General features: G+C 35.1%; 1 protein-coding gene across 3 annotated transcripts in view; it reads right to left on the bottom strand.

Moving 5' to 3' along the window:
* LOC121374019 overlaps positions 1-17,920 on the bottom strand; it is a 244,135-nt gene that overhangs the window by 91,110 nt on the left and 135,105 nt on the right. Inside the window, exon 1 of one of the 3 annotated variants that reach the window (XM_041500895.1) lies at positions 17,587-17,708. The exons of the other annotated variants lie outside the window; for them this stretch is intronic. Coding sequence (XP_041356829.1) covers positions 17,587-17,594 — 8 coding nt within the window. The 5' untranslated portion in view covers positions 17,595-17,708. Of the gene's footprint in view, positions 1-17,586; positions 17,709-17,920 lie in introns of those variants that run through there. 3 annotated transcript variants of the gene reach the window in all.

The following is a 17,920-nucleotide window of genomic DNA, read 5'->3' as shown; positions in this document are numbered from 1 at the left end:
GACTGAATAAATTGCATACACTAAAACAAAAATAAATTGTAAAAACACATACAAAGAATATGCATCACAATATTTACCCAAAAATTACATGTAGTACCACAAAACAATCTACTGGGATTTTTCCATATTTAAGCCCGAGGCTTAAATATGGACCCCAGGCTTAAATATGGAAAAATACTACCCTGGAGAAAATCAAGTTTTATCCAAAATTTGGCTAGGGGCTTAATTTATGCAGTTGAAAAATATTAATACTATTTTTAAAACAGTGTAAGTTAGGACAGCAAATGAGTATGTATAGTTCAATGACCACCCTATCAATGGCATTGAATATGCATCAACTGAAGGGAGTGGGGAGAGTTATTGAATTAATCATGCAAAAAAGAAGAAGAAAAAAGTATGACATTGATTAATTTGTAGGGTCGTTTATATTGACAAATAAATTTAAAAGTAGCATAATATTACATTTGCAAGAATGATAATTCATCTTTAATTCTAATACTCTAAATAATAAAATCATCACTGGAAACATGAATACATGTGTGTTGTTGGCAACTCAGTCTGACTGTGAAATTTACTCCTTTCACTAAACACAATAAAATCTCAACATCTAGCTACAGTGATTTGGCCTGTACACAGGTACGGTTGGTAGTAGGTACAAATGAATAGTCACATCATAAATGTATGCAAAAGTAGAATGTTTGTACTTCTCTAAAAAAAAAAGCAAAAAAAAAGCATATAAAAATGTCATTTTTTTTTTTTTTTTTTTGCTGTTATTAATCTTTTTGAAAAAGAAACAGAATTCTAAACACAATGGGCCGAATGTATGGAACCTGTTTTTCTTAAAACGCAGGTGTTTAAGCATTGTAAATATATGTAGTTACATACGTGTAAGACAAGAACAGACTTAGTAAATTCAGCCCTAGTATTTTAAGTTTAATATTCCAATAAATGAGAAATGTAAAACTATGCAACCCAATAAAGAGAAGAAGACTATTATTACATAACTTAAGCAAAATACTATTACAATAGATATGAAACCTGAAATCAAATCACATGTATTTTCCTTGTTTGACCTGGATTAAGAGAAATGGACTGTACACTATGTCAATATATGCAAAACGTTTTGCCAAAAACAATCACATTTATGTTTGTTGTGTCAAACAAATATAAGACCTAGTTTTTAACAAATGGAATAAATGGATATTGCAATGGACAATAAAAGTCTGTTTATTTCACTTGAAATTAAAATAAATAGAATAACGACAAGATTTAATTAAAAGAATATAATGGTTACAATATCAAAAGTTAGCTGGAGACTAAGAGATATTCATACTGACCAAATCTATGAGTAACATAGATGTACATTCCTCCACATCATAGAATATTAAGTTTAACTTGTGATTACAACCATAATATAGCAGTATAAATCCATTATATTTCACTACAAGCTCATAAAAAAGAGAGAAAAAATTTAATCCCAATATAATTCACTAATTGTGTAAAAAATAAAATAAAGATAAGAATAGTTCCTGAAAGAAAAAATACATGTACATTTGATTTCTCTTTACCTCTTAAATTATTTGTACTGTTTCACATATAGATATACAATAGATATACATGTAAATATACATGTATGTACACAATGTACAGGAATTACAGAATACTTACAAAGTATTTTGTTATAATTGATAGCTATCAAATATTCACAGCAATGGCAATGTATGTGTACCTCTGGAGTGATTCCAACGACATATAATCTGTGAAATCAAACTCATCCACAGTTTTAGCCAATGAATTCAAATTAAAACAAGCTCCAAAAATACTCTGTCTTATTTGTAAAGGTTATCTCAGTCCACATATATAGGTTTACTCTGGATTTACCAGAAAGTTTTTTTATATTAAATAAACAATTACCACATTATAATTAAGTCTTATATAAAGTTATATATATATATACACATATATGTTAAAAATAACACCTTACAAAGAACTACAAATACATACCTGAACTTGAAAAAGGTGTGTGTGTATATAAAAACATGTACAGGTAAAACCAAATCCACCCAATACACTTCAGAAAGAGATTAATGTGTCAGTAAAAAATATAGACAGGTAAAAATAAATCCAACTATATCCACACTGACTTTAGATAGGTATGTGTAGCAGGAAAATGTTTGCACGGGTGAATAAAAAAAACACCCACCCAAACAATCTTAACAGTTGAGATTAGAGATAGGGTGTGATAACATGAGTATTCACTACAGGAGTATATCACAGACAGAGCTTGTTGAGGCGTCCCATTCGTCACTCTTTTGTTACTGTGTTACTCAAACAGCCCTACTCCCACTGTGTTTATAATCCAACTAGAGGCCAGCACATAACATTAGTTTATTACACACCTGTTAAAAAAATGTACATTCCTCTACAGCAATGAATTAATACAGCGACCATTAATCGAGTTGGCTACCAGTCAGGTTTTTTCCTGGTTTGCCAGGTGTGAATCATAGTAATCATGGTAATGCTATTTCTGTTCCTTGTAAGCAGGTATCAACACATGGGTAATGTTTACTTAGTTACTACCTTCAACATGAAGTATTATATAGGGTGTATAATTATGATACATGTAATAATTTTTCGGACAAAGGACTATTAGCAATGATGTCAAACAATATTTTAAAAGCTATTGCACAATACATTTACAGAAGTATGTCACGAGTTTGAAGCACAATGTATTGTTTATTATATTTATGATTATAAAATGGTAAATCAAATTTTAAAATCCAATGATACACTGTACAATGAACAGAATAAATGGTTTAAATGATTCTAAACCTCTAGGAAACATAAAATCTGAATTGGGAAAAACCCTGTAGCCATTAAATAGGATAATATATTTGATTAGAAGTAAGAAGCCTTTTATATGAACTACTCACAAAAAAGGCATTTCTACTCCCTCCCCTCTACCTCTCCCATCCTCACTCTCTCCCTCCACCTCTCTCCCTCCTTCCCTCTACCTCTCCCATCCTCACTCTCTCCCTCCACCTCTCTCCCTCCTCTACCTCCCTCTACCTCTCCCATCCTCACTCTCTCCCTCCACCTCTCTCTCTCCTTCCCTCTACCTCTCCCATCCTCACTCTCTCCCTCCACCTCTCTCCCTCCTTCCCTCTACCTCTCCCATCCTCACTCTCTCCCTCCACCTCTCTCCCTCCTTCCCTCTACCTCTCCCATCCTCACTCTCTCCCTCCTTCCCTCTACCTCTCCCATCCTCACTCTCTCCCTCCACCTCTCTCTCTCCTTCCCTCTACCTCTCCCATCCTCACTCTCTCCCTCCACCTCTCTCTCTCCTTCTCTCTACCTCTCCCATCCTCACTCTCTCCCTCCACCTCACTCCCTCCTTCCCTCTACCTCTCCCATCCTCACTCTCTCCCTCCACCTCACTCCCTCCTTCCCTCTACCTCTCCCATCCTCACTCTCTCCCTCCACCTCACTCCCTCCTTCCCTCTACCTCTCCCATCCTCACTCTCTCCCTCCACCTCTCTCTCTCCTTCTCTCTACCTCTCCCATCCTCACTCTCTCCCTCCACCTCTCTCTCTCCTTCTCTCTACCTCTCCCATCCTCACTCTCTCCCTCCACCTCACTCCCTCCTTCCCTCTACCTCTCCCATCCTCACTCTCTCCCTCCACCTCACTCTCTCCCTCCACCTCACTCCCTCCTTCCCTCTACCTCTCCCATCCTCACTCTCTCTCTCCACCTCACTCCCTCTTTCTTTCCACTTCACTCCCTCTCTCTCTCTATCCCACTTTCTCTCCTCCCCCCTCCTCTCTATCCCTCTCTCTCTCTCTCAGAGAGAATGTGTGTATATGTGAATGTGTGTGTGTGTGTGTGTGTGTGTGTGCTTGTACGCGCACGCATGTCACACAATTCTAGTTATTTAACACAGCATTAAATATAACTCACATAACATAAAAAAACAAGCACTGAAAATATTTACAATCAATATATCAAATGTAAAAATGTTCATTCAAGTATTAGCCTAAAAAAACAACAAAAAACATACATACATTTGTGTATACCATACATGCACTAACAAAATAAAGTATTCCAAGCATGTTATTTATTAATAACACCGTCTAACAGGTAACCAGAGAACATGCTTTTAATGAGATAACTTTTAACAATGAGTGCAGTGCATGGATGGAAACTAAATCCTGCATAAATCATCTCAGAGGTCAAGTAGGCCATGATATTGGATAAAGGCCGGTAAACATGGTATGTAATTTCATTTGGTTCTACTATATTACATATTACATATCCATTTAAGAGAAGATTTGGAAATAAATGTATGAGCCCACCCTAATGCCCACTGTGTGGTAATGGAATGGAATGTTTGGTTAATTAGTTGTGTCAGTTATCAAGTATAAAAAATTATGTAATTTGTATGACATTATGTTATTTAGAAGCATGAATTCAGACTTAAAACATACTGGTTGGAATGGGAAATATAGTTTCTTGAAGGGGGATGTCAAAAGTTTGTATAAATTAATATTATTTTATGTATTTATAAAACATTTAAGTGAAAATATGTCAATAAAAGTTATAAACTTGTAGACCTACCCCATCAATGTGGTTTTTTGTCAAAAATTAATCCAGAGGAATTCCTCGAAATAAGTCAATATGAGGTTGAAACACTGCTTCACAAATATAAAGTACAGTCATATCCATACATTTTGCAACAGAAATTAACACCCAATGAAAATATTTTTAGTGAATCCTGTATTCCAATAAATCATGTTCAAAATGCAGACTACAATACTGATAAATTTGCCATTTGCTTCACTCCTAAGTCAGTGACGTCATGCCAAGAAAAAAATATATTGTCATACTTTTACTTACTACAAGCATTTTCATTGAATGTTGTAAGGAGAATAGATAATTAGTTGTTTAAGAGTTGTGGGATTTCAAAAATAATAACACAATCAAATTTCTTACTGATAATCCTAATAGGTGTAGTATTAGAATAGGGATAATATCACTGTGTTTCTTTGTTAACTATAGGGATTTATCACAAATGTTATAGATAACACCGAAACACAGTGATATTATCCCCTAAATAAAACCTCTACACTAACACATAGTGAGTGCCAACTCAATACAATACTCTTAGTAAGCCAAACATAGAAAGTTATTTTAAAAACACCACTGTTTAAAAAACAAAACAAACAAGTTTAGATGTTTCAAATATAACCTCATGCCTAGCTGTCATGGCTGGTACATATAGATCACACAGATGCATGAAGAGTATTTGTGGAACTTACGAATCAAACAAGAGCAGCCTAAATGTTATCATGTAGTGTGACATTTCACGCCAGTGAATACTCGTCAGATTGACACATGCATATCATTTACATATTCATACATACTTGCCGTATCGCTAAGGAACAAGATATGCATGAAATATGAACAATGTTGTGTGCAGCTTTAAAGACCTTTTGGACAAATGTTAATGTTTGTTTTGTTTAATGACACCCAATAGAGCATACTGATTTATTAATCACTGACCATTGGATGTCAAATATTTGGTCATTTTGACACACAGTCTGATACATTTTTCCATAAGCAGAAAGTATCTTTATATGCACTTTCCCCACAAAACAGAACAGCACATAGCATGGCCTTTGTGGCAAATGAATCTCAACAGTAAATACCTGTAATGAGGTATGTATTTGTATATATGGGAATCAAATGCTGCATACTGACATACAGATCTGGAGCAGATTCACAAGTTTATTGGAGCAGAGGTGTAAATAAAAATTGGAGTGCACTTCAGTATTATCAAATACACTCATATATATATATACAGTGAAACTCCTCTAAACCGGACACCCTCGGGACCAAGTAAAAAGTCTGGTTTTAAGAGGTATCTGGTTTAGAGAGGTTCTCTTCCGTACACAAAAGGGACCCTGGAAAACATCCAGTTTTGAGGGAATTCCAGTTTACAGAGGTTCCGGTTTTGAGAGGTTCGACTGTACATATATATCACAAATTATCCAGCAGACCAAAATATTGCATCCGTACACCAATATGAACATAAACTGATTAAATACATTTGTTAAACAATTGATTTTGGAGGCATTTTGTGGAATTCAAGGGTGAGGTGCACCCATTAAACATCCTTCAATGGATCCATGACTGCTGACAAGGAAAATATTCAAATCTGTGGTTGTATAAGAAGTCAAATAAACAATGTATGAAGGAAGCTCATTGTCAAGAGATAAGCTATTCTTTTAATTCTAGCATTAAGGGGTCTTTTATATGTCAGTTCACCAGACACGAAAGTATATTTTACACAGACTGAAAAGTACATGCCAATTGTGACGCAATTGTAAGATTATTTATTGTGAAAGGGGTACAATGGTAGTTGCCTTTCCATTAGTATTGACTTACAATTAGTCATTAATTAAGTGTACTGTTTCATTTATGTATGTCTGGTTTATACATACATGCCTATTACATGCATAAATAGTTATAGTTTAACTTCTGCTTGATACACGAAAAGGGATGTTAACCAACTTTTTGTGTTTTGTACTGACACCATATACGGTAACATTTCTAAACAATGTTTATTTGGTGTCTAACATTTAATTATTGCAATACTAGACTTTTATGGTGAGAGATGAAACCCAAGAGGGTAATCACACAGGCTACACTCCTACCAAACAGTACAAAGGGATCTCTTGTCTCCACCTTCTCAAGACAGGGCAGCATAAACCATTATACAGTGTTGGATATACCAGCCGTAGGGCACTGGATGACAGAGGAAAATGATGAATAAATCCACTGATGACAATCAATGCTATGACCTCAGGTAAATGCTCTATATCACTGAGATAAATGGGATGGAACAAAGAAAGAAAGAAGTGTTTTATTTAATGACAGACTTACTACTGAGATAATTCGTTGCCTCAATTCCATGAGCTACTCTTTTCAATCAATTCGTGGGTATAGGTAATTTTTTTACAAGCTTCCATCAGAGAACCGTTCCAGCACGTCTGCCGTATGCCAGAGAGTTCTGTCCATGACAGGAATCAATTAGTAGCAAGGGATCGTTTATATGCACTATCCCAAAAACAGGATGGTACATACCATGGCCTTTGTTACACCAGTCGTGATCCACTGGCTGGAACGAGAAATAGCCCAATTGACCGGGATCGATCCTGGACCAACCGTACATCAGACAAGTGCTTTACCACTGGGCTATGTCCTGACCCTTTTTAACACCACCACTAGAGGACATTCATTTATTAATCATTTGCTATTGGATGTCAAACATTTGGTAATTCTGACATATAGTCTTAGAGGAAGCCTGCTACATTTTTTTCATTAGCAAGGGATCTTTACATGCAGGTTCCCATAAGCAGGACAGCACATACCATGACCTTTGATATACCAGTCGTGAGAATGGCTGGAATAAGACAAAACAGTCAGAGAATGGGTCCACCGAGGTGGTTTGATTCTTATGACCCAAACACCTAACGCTAAGGCTATAATATAACATTCTACTGCTCCTGCTCCACAAAGACAAGACAAAAACATACTTCTGTTTACATTTCAGAGACTACATGATACAATAACCATATATCTACATTAATATACATCTAAGTCACATACTTTGTTACCTATAATGTACTGGAAGTAATTGTATTCTACATTAAAGTAATGATAGATAACCCTCTTCTGACAATAAAACAGTTCTTTCCCTGTTTATTTTATCTGACACGCATTCACCACTAAATTACAACTTCCATTTAAGTAGTTGGATATAGCCCACTCGCAACCCCACCCCACTGCAAAAAATCTTGGGATCTGCGCCTGAACCCTGACACACATGCACAATGAAAACAACAAAGTGCAATATAAAAAGTAAATATTTCAAAACCACTTTTCAAACCTTCACAGACGAGACATGTAAGATAAATTTGATCTACTCCTGGCATCCGAACGATGTCTTTGAAGTCTACTCCTCAGACATTACGGTCAGTCTCCTACCATAAATCCCTCACCTGGCCTGCAACAATGCATGCAATTTGCCGTAACTCATGAAAACATTGAGCAACTTCATCCAATGCACAGATGAAGAAGAGCCCAAGGCAGGGCCATAAAGGGGCTTTTCCCCCTTTCACCATTAAGTTTAAGAGATCGGATAATTACTTAAGGTTACGTTGGTGGCGACACTGGATAATTACTTAAGGTTACGTTGGAGGCGACAGTGGTATTTCAATATTTTGTTTCTGTGCAAGTAAGCCCCATTTTGCTATAAGGTTTAAGTTCAGAACGTAATAGCTGATGTTGTTTATGACCCAGCACCTTTTAAAGCCAATGACCCTATTTATTAGACAGTATAAAATATCCTTCACTATTACAGGGTTTCTTTTAACTGATAAATCATATATTGCCTACAATTGTTTGCTTAACCTTTCAGTTTAGTCAATCTGTTTGTGTTTCTGGTCATATTGGTGTTTGTAGCAACTATTAACTCAAAATGTAATTTTATGTGAGACAGAAAAGGTACATACCTCAGAAATTAGTGTCAGTGAATTTAATCGTTAGTTTTCTTTAAAATATTGTTATAAAGAAAATAATTTTAAAAAATATACAGGGATAACAATCTACAGAATTTTCTTCAGTGTATAAATGGTACTTCTTGAAAGAACTTTTTTTCCTATAAAAGAAAGACCAAAAACACTGATTATTCTTTTAAATCAAGACTTGAAACTGACAGAAAGCAAGAAGCAATTGCCGCTCAAAATATTCAATTTGCTTTCTGATAATCCAGTTCACAAGCAGCTTTTGCTTTCCATCTTTAAGTATTATACAACAATAGCATTTATTTTGTTATTTTACTGTGTACTAAAACTTGTTTCAAGATTTTGCTTCAAGATTAAAATTTGATAAGTGAAAACTGATTATCACTCAACAAATTTTGAGCCAGGAAAATGGTTTCTGTCATAGCTACCAGCCTAGGTGGCGTCGTGGTTAGGCCATCGGTCAACAGGCTGGTAGGTACTGGGTTTGGATCCCAGTCGAGGCATGGGATTTTTAATCCAGATACCGACTCCAAACCCTGAGTGAGTGCTCCGCAAGGCTCAATGGGTAGGTGTAAACCACTTGCACCGACCAGTAATCCATAACTGGTTCAACAAAGGCCATGGTTTGTGCTATTCTGCCTGTGGGAAGTGCAAATAAAAGATCCCTTGCTGGTAATCGGAAAGAGTAGCCCATGTAGTGGCGACAGCGGGTTTCCTCTCAAAATCTGTGTGGTCCTTAACCATATGTCTGACGCCAACTAACCATAAATAAAATGTGTTGAGTGTGTCATTAAATAAAACATTTCTTTCTTTCTGTCATAGCTGAAAAGGGAGATAACTACACCTTAAAAAATTTTAATCATCAAAAAAATTTCTTTATAAAAAAAAAAATATATAATTTAATATATCATGATAAATAACTGTATCTTAGTTAACACAATGAGCTTGTTTTGTTTGGGCTCTCTGAAAATGAGCCTTTGTATACATATTTTAGCTTAAAGTTATTAATCCTATGAATATCGGTACTGTTCTCTCCACCCATTTCCAAACCTATTGGGCTATTTCTTGTTCTGGCCAGTGCTCCACAACTGGTGTAACAAAGGCCGTGGTATGTACTATCCTGTCTGTGGGATGGTGCATATAAAAGATCCCTTGCTGTTAATCGGAAAGAGTAGCCCATGTAGTGGCGACAGCTGGTTTCCTCTCAAAATCTGTGTGGTCCTTAACCATATGTCTGACGCCAACTAACCATAAATAAAATGTGTTGAGTGTGTCATTAAATAAAACATTTCTTTCTTTCTGTCATAGCTGAAAAGGGAGATAACTACACCTTCAAAAATTTTAATCATCAAAAAAATTTCTTTATAAAAAAAAATATATATAATTTAATATATCATGATAAATAACTGTATCTTAGTTAACACAATGAGCTTGTTTTGTTTGGGCTCTCTGAAAATGAGCCTTTGTATACATATTTTAGCTTAAAGTTATTAATCCTATGAATATCGGTACTGTTCTCTCCACCCATTTCCAAACCTATTGGGCTATTTCTTGTTCTGGCCAGTGCTCCACAACTGGTGTAACAAAGGCCGTGGTATGTACTATCCTGTCTGTGGGATGGTGCATATAAAAGATCCCTTGCTGCTAATCGAAAAGAGTAGCCCATGAAGTGGCAACAGCGGGTTTCATCTCTCAATATCTGTGTGGTCCTTAACCGTATGTCAGACGCCATACAACCGTAAATAAAATGTGTTTAGTGCGTCATTAAATAAAACATTTCCTTCCTTCCCATTTCTGAAAGCTGTGAAAACTATATATTTGTGTAATTCACAAAAGTAATATTTGTACAACTGGAACACATCTTCTGTGTCACTTACTTCACTAAGGATACAAGGTACACACACAGCTTATTAAATATCCTATAAGTATTAATGGTGACATAATGCATTATGTGTCTTAATCTCTTAATCATTGGCAGTCATCTATACCTACATGTAGAGCACAGAAGTGTGTCGAGTCACTGACCTTCTTAAATCCTAAACCTGAGAAAAAATATTACATAACCTTTTAAGAACAAAGCATCGCCTAGTGAAAACATCATATAACAAACCCTGTTCAATGATTCAATGTTTTACATAAACCATACTTGATTAAGTGAGCTAGTCTGAGGTGTGTACAAATTAACCGTTGTAAATAGAGGTACTTATACACAGTTCACAATAGGACATCTGGATAAATACATCACAAAATATGTTAAAACTGCTGTAATACATGTATGACAGTAACAATGTAAACAATATTGAAGCTGTAAATATACAAAATGTGTAATAACTGCTATAATACATGTATAACAGTAAACATCACAAAATGTGTAATAACTGCTATAATACATGTATGACAGTAAACACATCACAAAATGTGTAATGACTGCTGTAATACATGTATGACAGTAACAATGTAAACAATATTGAAGCTGTAAATATACAAAATGTGTAATAACTGCTATAATACATGTATAACAGTAAACATCACAAAATGTGTAATGACTGCTGTAATACATGTATGACAGTAAACACATCACAAAATGTGTAATAACTGCTATAATACATGTATAACAGTAAACATCACAAAATGTGTAATAACTGCTGTAATACATGTATAACAGTAAACATCACAAAATGTGTAATAACTGCTATAATACATGTATAACAGTAAACATCACAAAATGTGTAATGACTGCTGTAATACATGTATGACAGTAAACACATCACAAAATGTGTAATGACTGCTGTAATACATGTATAACAGTAAACATCACAAAATGTGTAATGACTGCTGTAATACATGTATGACAGTAAACACATCACAAAATGTGTAATGACTGCTGTAATACATGTATAACAGTAAACATCACAAAATGTGTAATGACTGCTGTAATACATGTATGACAGTAAACACATCACAAAATGTGTAATAACTGCTATAATACATGTATAACAGTAAACATCACAAAATGTGTAATAACTGCTATAATACATGTATAACAGTAAACACATCACAAAATGTGTAATGACTGCTGTAATACATGTATGACAGTAACAATGTAAACAATATTGAAGCTGTAAATATACAAAATGTGTAATAACTGCTATAATACATGTATAACAGTAAACATCACAAAATGTGTAATAACTGCTATAATACATGTATAACAGTAAACATCACAAAATGTGTAATAACTGCTATAATACATGTATAACAGTAAACATCACAAAATGTGTAATGACTGCTGTAATACATGTATGACAGTAAACACATCACAAAATGTGTAATGACTGCTGTAATACATGTATAACAGTAAACATCACAAAATGTGTAATGACTGCTGTAATACATGTATGACAGTAAACACATCACAAAATGTGTAATAACTGCAGTAATACATGTGTGACAGTAAACACATCACAAAATGTGTAATAACTGCTGTAATACATGTGTGACAGTAAACACATCACAAAATGTGTAATAACTGCAGTAATACATGTGTGACAGTAAACACATCACAAAATGTGTAATAACTGCTGTAATACATGTGTGACAGTAAACACATCACAAAATGTGTAATAACTGCAGTAATACATGTGTGACAGTAAACACATCACAAAATGTGTAATAACTGCTGTAATACATGTGTGACAGTAAACACATCACAAAATGTGTAATAACTGCTGTAATACATGTGTGACAGTAAACACATCACAAAATGTGTAATAACTGCTGTAATACATGTGTGACAATAACAATATAAACAATATTCAGGCTGTTAGAATTTACCACATGGGAGGCACCATATTTACTATTTTATGTTTGCTGGGATGGCTGCAATCTTCATTTTAGATCGATCGATGCCCAGATGAATTAACTTCATAAAATAAATTTTATCTTAAAAACTGCATTTTCTGCATACTCAAAACAGATTGGTTGTAATCATATTAAAGTTTTAATTGCGTGTAAACATAATTGTGTACCAAATACAAAAATATATTAACATTATTTTGACATCATAATGACAGTTGTACAGAGCAAAAATTTACCAAAACAATACAAATATATTTTATTTAAACAATATTTAATATTCAAAATATCATTTCTAAAATTTAAATACATGTACATTCATTTTGTACTGTTTTCAGCTTCAAAACTGTACCTTATTGTTATGCTCCAGCCATAAGCTTATCTCTCACTTTTCATGTCATAAAGTACAGGTACGTTATCACTTATTTTCTGCTTGCTTGTATTTTATGAACTATCTATCACATATTAACAGTGTGAAAGAGTGTTGGTAAACAAACACTTGTTCCTTGCTCTGTAGAACTCCAACACAAACTATCTCAATGTTGGACTGATCTGACTCTTGAAACCAGGTCAGACTACAGAAAACGTGACATCCAGTAATAAGCTATACAATGTAGTTTGCTAATTGTCTTTTGTCCAACAGACTTTCTATGCAGGCCAACAAACAAAGACAACAAAAGTCCAAGAATAGGCGGACCGTTTGGACATGTCGGATTTTAGGATATAAAAGAAACCCATCAAAAACATTGTTATCATGTATGTAAGTAATGAAAATCTGATTATAAAGACACACATACATACATACATACATACATATATGTATCCATACTTGGTGGTATAGCGATATTATCTGGTTTACTTGCATTTGTTCTGATGAATTTTACTTGTAGATTGCAGTAAATTTGCGTTTCAGAACATCTACTTTTCAACATTTTCTGCAGAAACATACCCCTAAACATGTCTATTCTGACATAAACATGTCACCAAGGGAAGGAAGGAAATGTTTTATTTAATGACACACTCAACACATTTTATTTTTGGTTATATGGCATCAAGCATATGGTTAAGGACCACAAAGATATTGAGAGAGGAAACCCGCTGTCACCACTTCATGGGTTACTCTTTTCGATTAGCAGCAAGGGATCTTTTATATGCACCATCCCACAGACAGGATACCACGGCCTTTGTTACACTAGTTGTGGAGCACTAGTTGAAACGAGAAATAGCCCTATGGATCCACCAAAGGGAATCGATCCTAGACCAACCACGCATCAAGCAAACACTTTACCACTGGGCTACGTCCTGCCCCTAATGTCGCCAAGGGAGTCAACTATTCTGACATAAACATGACACCAAGGGAGTCAACTATTCTGACATAAACATGAGACCAAGGGAGTCAACTATTCTGACATAAACATGACACCAAGGGAGTCAACTATTCTGACATAAACATGACACCAAGGGAGTCAACTATTCTGACATAAACATGACACCAAGGGAGTCAACTATTCTGACATAAACATGACACCAAGGGAGTCAACTATTCTGACATAAACATGACACCAAGGGAGTCAACTATTCTGACATAAACATGACACCAAGGGAGTCAACTATTCTGACATAAACATGAGACCAAGGGAGTCAACTATTCTGACATAAACATGAGACCAAGGGAGTCAACTATTCTGACATAAACATGACACCAAGGGAGTCAACTATTCTGACATAAACATGAGACCAAGGGAGTCAACTATTCTGACATAAACATGACACCAAGGGAGTCAACTATTCTGACATAAACATGACACCAAGGGAGTCAACTATTCTGACATAAACATGACACCAAGGGAGTCAACCTAGCTCAGCTAAATTCTTACAATCTTTTAAATGCACCTTCCAAGACAGGACATCACATACCATGGCCTTTATAAGGCATTGGCTAAAATGTGGGTTGGGGTGAGATACCAGACTGATCGACAGAGGACCAACCCAGCATAAGCATGATCCAATAGAAAAGCTCAGCAGGTAGGTGTATGCCATTATGTGCTTCTGACATGCTTCGTTCAACCTACAGATTTCGTGATGTACGAGTTTGAAAAACATGCTGTTCGTTCGAACATTATATAGATATGCAATTTGAATTAAACGAGTTAGAAAAAAACACACCTATACATATAACATCTTACATTTAATATATACCCCACCCTTTTTCCAATTAATTCATCTTTGTTATGTTGAAATGATGAGCATAAAAACATCAAAGCAAGGTGCACCACTGCATACTTCAAATGACAAAGGAGCTCCATTGCGAATATTCATATCCAATACTAAAACCATAATGCATCATTCAATTTTCAACTTAAGAAGCCAATATCCTGTACAGTTGACAACATCTCTTATTAATGTGCAGTGAATTTATAGACTGCAATAGATCATTACATAAGAAAACCTGATTCAATGTTCAGATTCAACTGGGACTGAATAATGAAACTAGATGCATTAAGCAGCCAAGTTACACAATAAAGCATCTCAATACTCCTGTAGCTGGCTGCTAAACATGGCTTTGACTACACACATACAGTAGAATCTCGTTGAGTTGAACTCAGAAGGGTAGAATACTACGCAATGCTCAAACCAGAACAGAGTCCCCAGTTACACTTACACACTGTTGACCGAATGGTTGGGTTGAACTACCTGATGATCGATCACTTTTTCGAGCCAACAGGATTCAACTGTATATATATCTAATATCTGTATATCTAGCAGCTGATATTTAAAGATGTGAAACCACTCTCAGCAGCCCAGTGTATTAAAAAAGAATGTTCGCACCTGTTCCATTAATATACCAGCAGCTGGGTGAATAGAAAACCCACAAAAAAAACAAACAAATACTGCTCAGATAAGAAATGTAACATAATGTCACATCACATATAGCCATAGTAAGAAGAGAGCAGATATGAAGAAGCCAGGAATACAAGTAACGGGTTAGTATATAAAGGATGTACCAGTGAGTGAAAACCTTCACACAGACATGATGAACTGTGTAATGGTGTGAAGAAAGGAAATGGCATTTCAAACAATGGTTATTTTGGTGTTTAACATACAGTTATTGGATGGTGTAATTCATGCCAACTTGACTGAGATATTGCTAACCCATGTCTGGTCCATACTATATTAATTATGTGTTTATATCCACAATCAACTAAAAGGATCGTGATCTGTAATTTTGTTACTTTGTAACTGAGTCACAGAGTAGATGTCCGTTTCTATGCAAGCAACAATGAGATCAATGAATAACATGGCCATCCATGAAAATACATGTTATAATATGGTTAAGTGAGATTTATAGACTTGGTCAAGGGCAAAATAGAGCTAACATGTTACCACCACTCTTACTTAACAGCACTTTACATGCACTTACTCACAAACAGAATAGCATATAAATTAAACTTTCATTTTTGGAATTCAGGCCATTCTGCACATTTAGGCCCCACCCCAAAAGAAGTGGCATTGAAAATTGCCAGTTTGATATGGAAATATTTTTGTAAATTATTTATATGTGTTGTGATAAATTAATTTAACAATAGTGTATTGCACCACTCAATGGCCTAAAAAAAAAATAAAATGTTCACTGTAATCTAATGCACCTTAGGTTAGCCTGGTCTGGGATCAATCGCCGTCATTCGGCCTACTGGACTATTTCTCGTTCTAGTCAGTTTACCACAACTGCTGTCTAAGGTAGTGATATGTGCTATCCTGTATGTAGGATTATGCATATAAAAGATCCCTTGCAACTAATAATTTTTTTTTAGAGGGTTTCTTCTCTATAAGACTATATGACACAATTACCAAATGTTTGATATCCAATAGCCAATGATTAGTACATCAATGTGTTCTAGTGGTGTTGTTAAACAAAACAAACTTTAAACTTTAACAGATAGGTTTCTATGTGCAGTATACCAACAAATGTTAAATTGCTTACCTTATTTTTCTTTGAATATCTTTTAACGACACCATTGGAGCACATTGATTAATTAATCATCAGCTATTGGATGTCAAACATTTTGTAATTCTGACTCATAGTCATCAGAGGAAACCCGCTACATTTTTCCTAAAGAAGCAATGGATCTTTTATCTGCACTTTCCCACAGACAGGAAAACACATACCACGGCTTTTGTCCTGTTGTGGTGCACTGGTTAGAATGAGAAAAAACCCAATCAGCTGAATGGAACCACCGAGGTGGTTTGATCCTGTGACACAAGCACCTCAAGTGAGCACTCAACCGACTGAGCTAACTCCCACCACACCCCTCCAACTAGTGGTGTCATTAAACAAAACAAACTTTAACTTGAAGCGAGCTTTCTACCACTGAGCTACACATACACCATCCCAGTCTCATAGTGTTACTACCAAGCAAAACAATGCTTCTTTGTGTCAAGCCTTCAAATCTTAATTTTAGAACCATATTATTTTGTTTATGTATGGCTGTGGTAATTCTTCAATGGACTCTTTGTTAAAAAAGTACACAAAGAACATACACACTCAAGTGCAGGTCAGGCACTCCCTTAATTATATTGATGTGAGCATTATCTTAATTATTGGTGCGTAATGGGATAACCGAACTGCAGGTCAGCATGAATTACACCATTATATCTGTCTTCTTCTAGTGTTTTCAAATAGCCTTTGATGAAAAATAGTACTGTACACCAAACATAAACATCCTTGGTATTAATACAATTTAAACATGTATGATTATTCATAGATGAACAAGACCTAAGATGAAAAAAAACTAAACAAAACCATGCATGGTCTTAAAAACACAGGGACTGTTGCAAGATTTTCATCAGTCTTAAAAAAAAACCAAGAACAGGAACAGTTGTTTAGAGGCACAAATATCACAAATTCTAGAGATTTCCATAATTAAAAAAAATACCTGATTACTGTATTCTCTAAATTATTTTGAAAACAAGTATATAATAATACCAGCACACATAATCACATTTTCCATTCAACAACAGTAATAAATTAAAATTATTGTCAGGAAATCTTCGTAGAATTATTTTTGGACTATAGTATATAAAAAATTAATGGCATTCCCCATTAACAATTACCGTATACGCTATAAATAATTAGCAATCAGCAAACCTTGGCATATAATTATCTCCAGGTGAAATATCCCAACTTGTGGCTGACTCCAAGTGTGTTAAGTGTATGCAGTCCCATGGTAAAGTGTGCGAGTGTGTGTTATATCCCAAGTCCTGTACTCTACCATGTCTCCACGCTTATGACCCGTGATAACATTTGTCAACCTCTCTACCTTGGAATTTCTCTTCTTTCTCTCACCTATTACACATGACTGCTGATTAAAAAGACCTGGTCCATTATCAGGTAAAGGGGTGTACAGTGTTGTATAAAATCCAAAGGAAGGATCAATGCTCAAGAGAGTCAATTAACAAAAGCCAAAATAAATACCACTTAA

This window comes from Gigantopelta aegis, chromosome 6 (genome assembly GCF_016097555.1).
Source record: "Gigantopelta aegis isolate Gae_Host chromosome 6, Gae_host_genome, whole genome shotgun sequence".
In the NCBI taxonomy this organism is placed as follows: domain Eukaryota; kingdom Metazoa; phylum Mollusca; class Gastropoda; order Neomphalida; family Peltospiridae; genus Gigantopelta; species Gigantopelta aegis.
The sequence above is the reverse complement of the archived record's forward strand: the minus strand, read 5'-3'. Positions and strand labels throughout refer to the sequence as shown.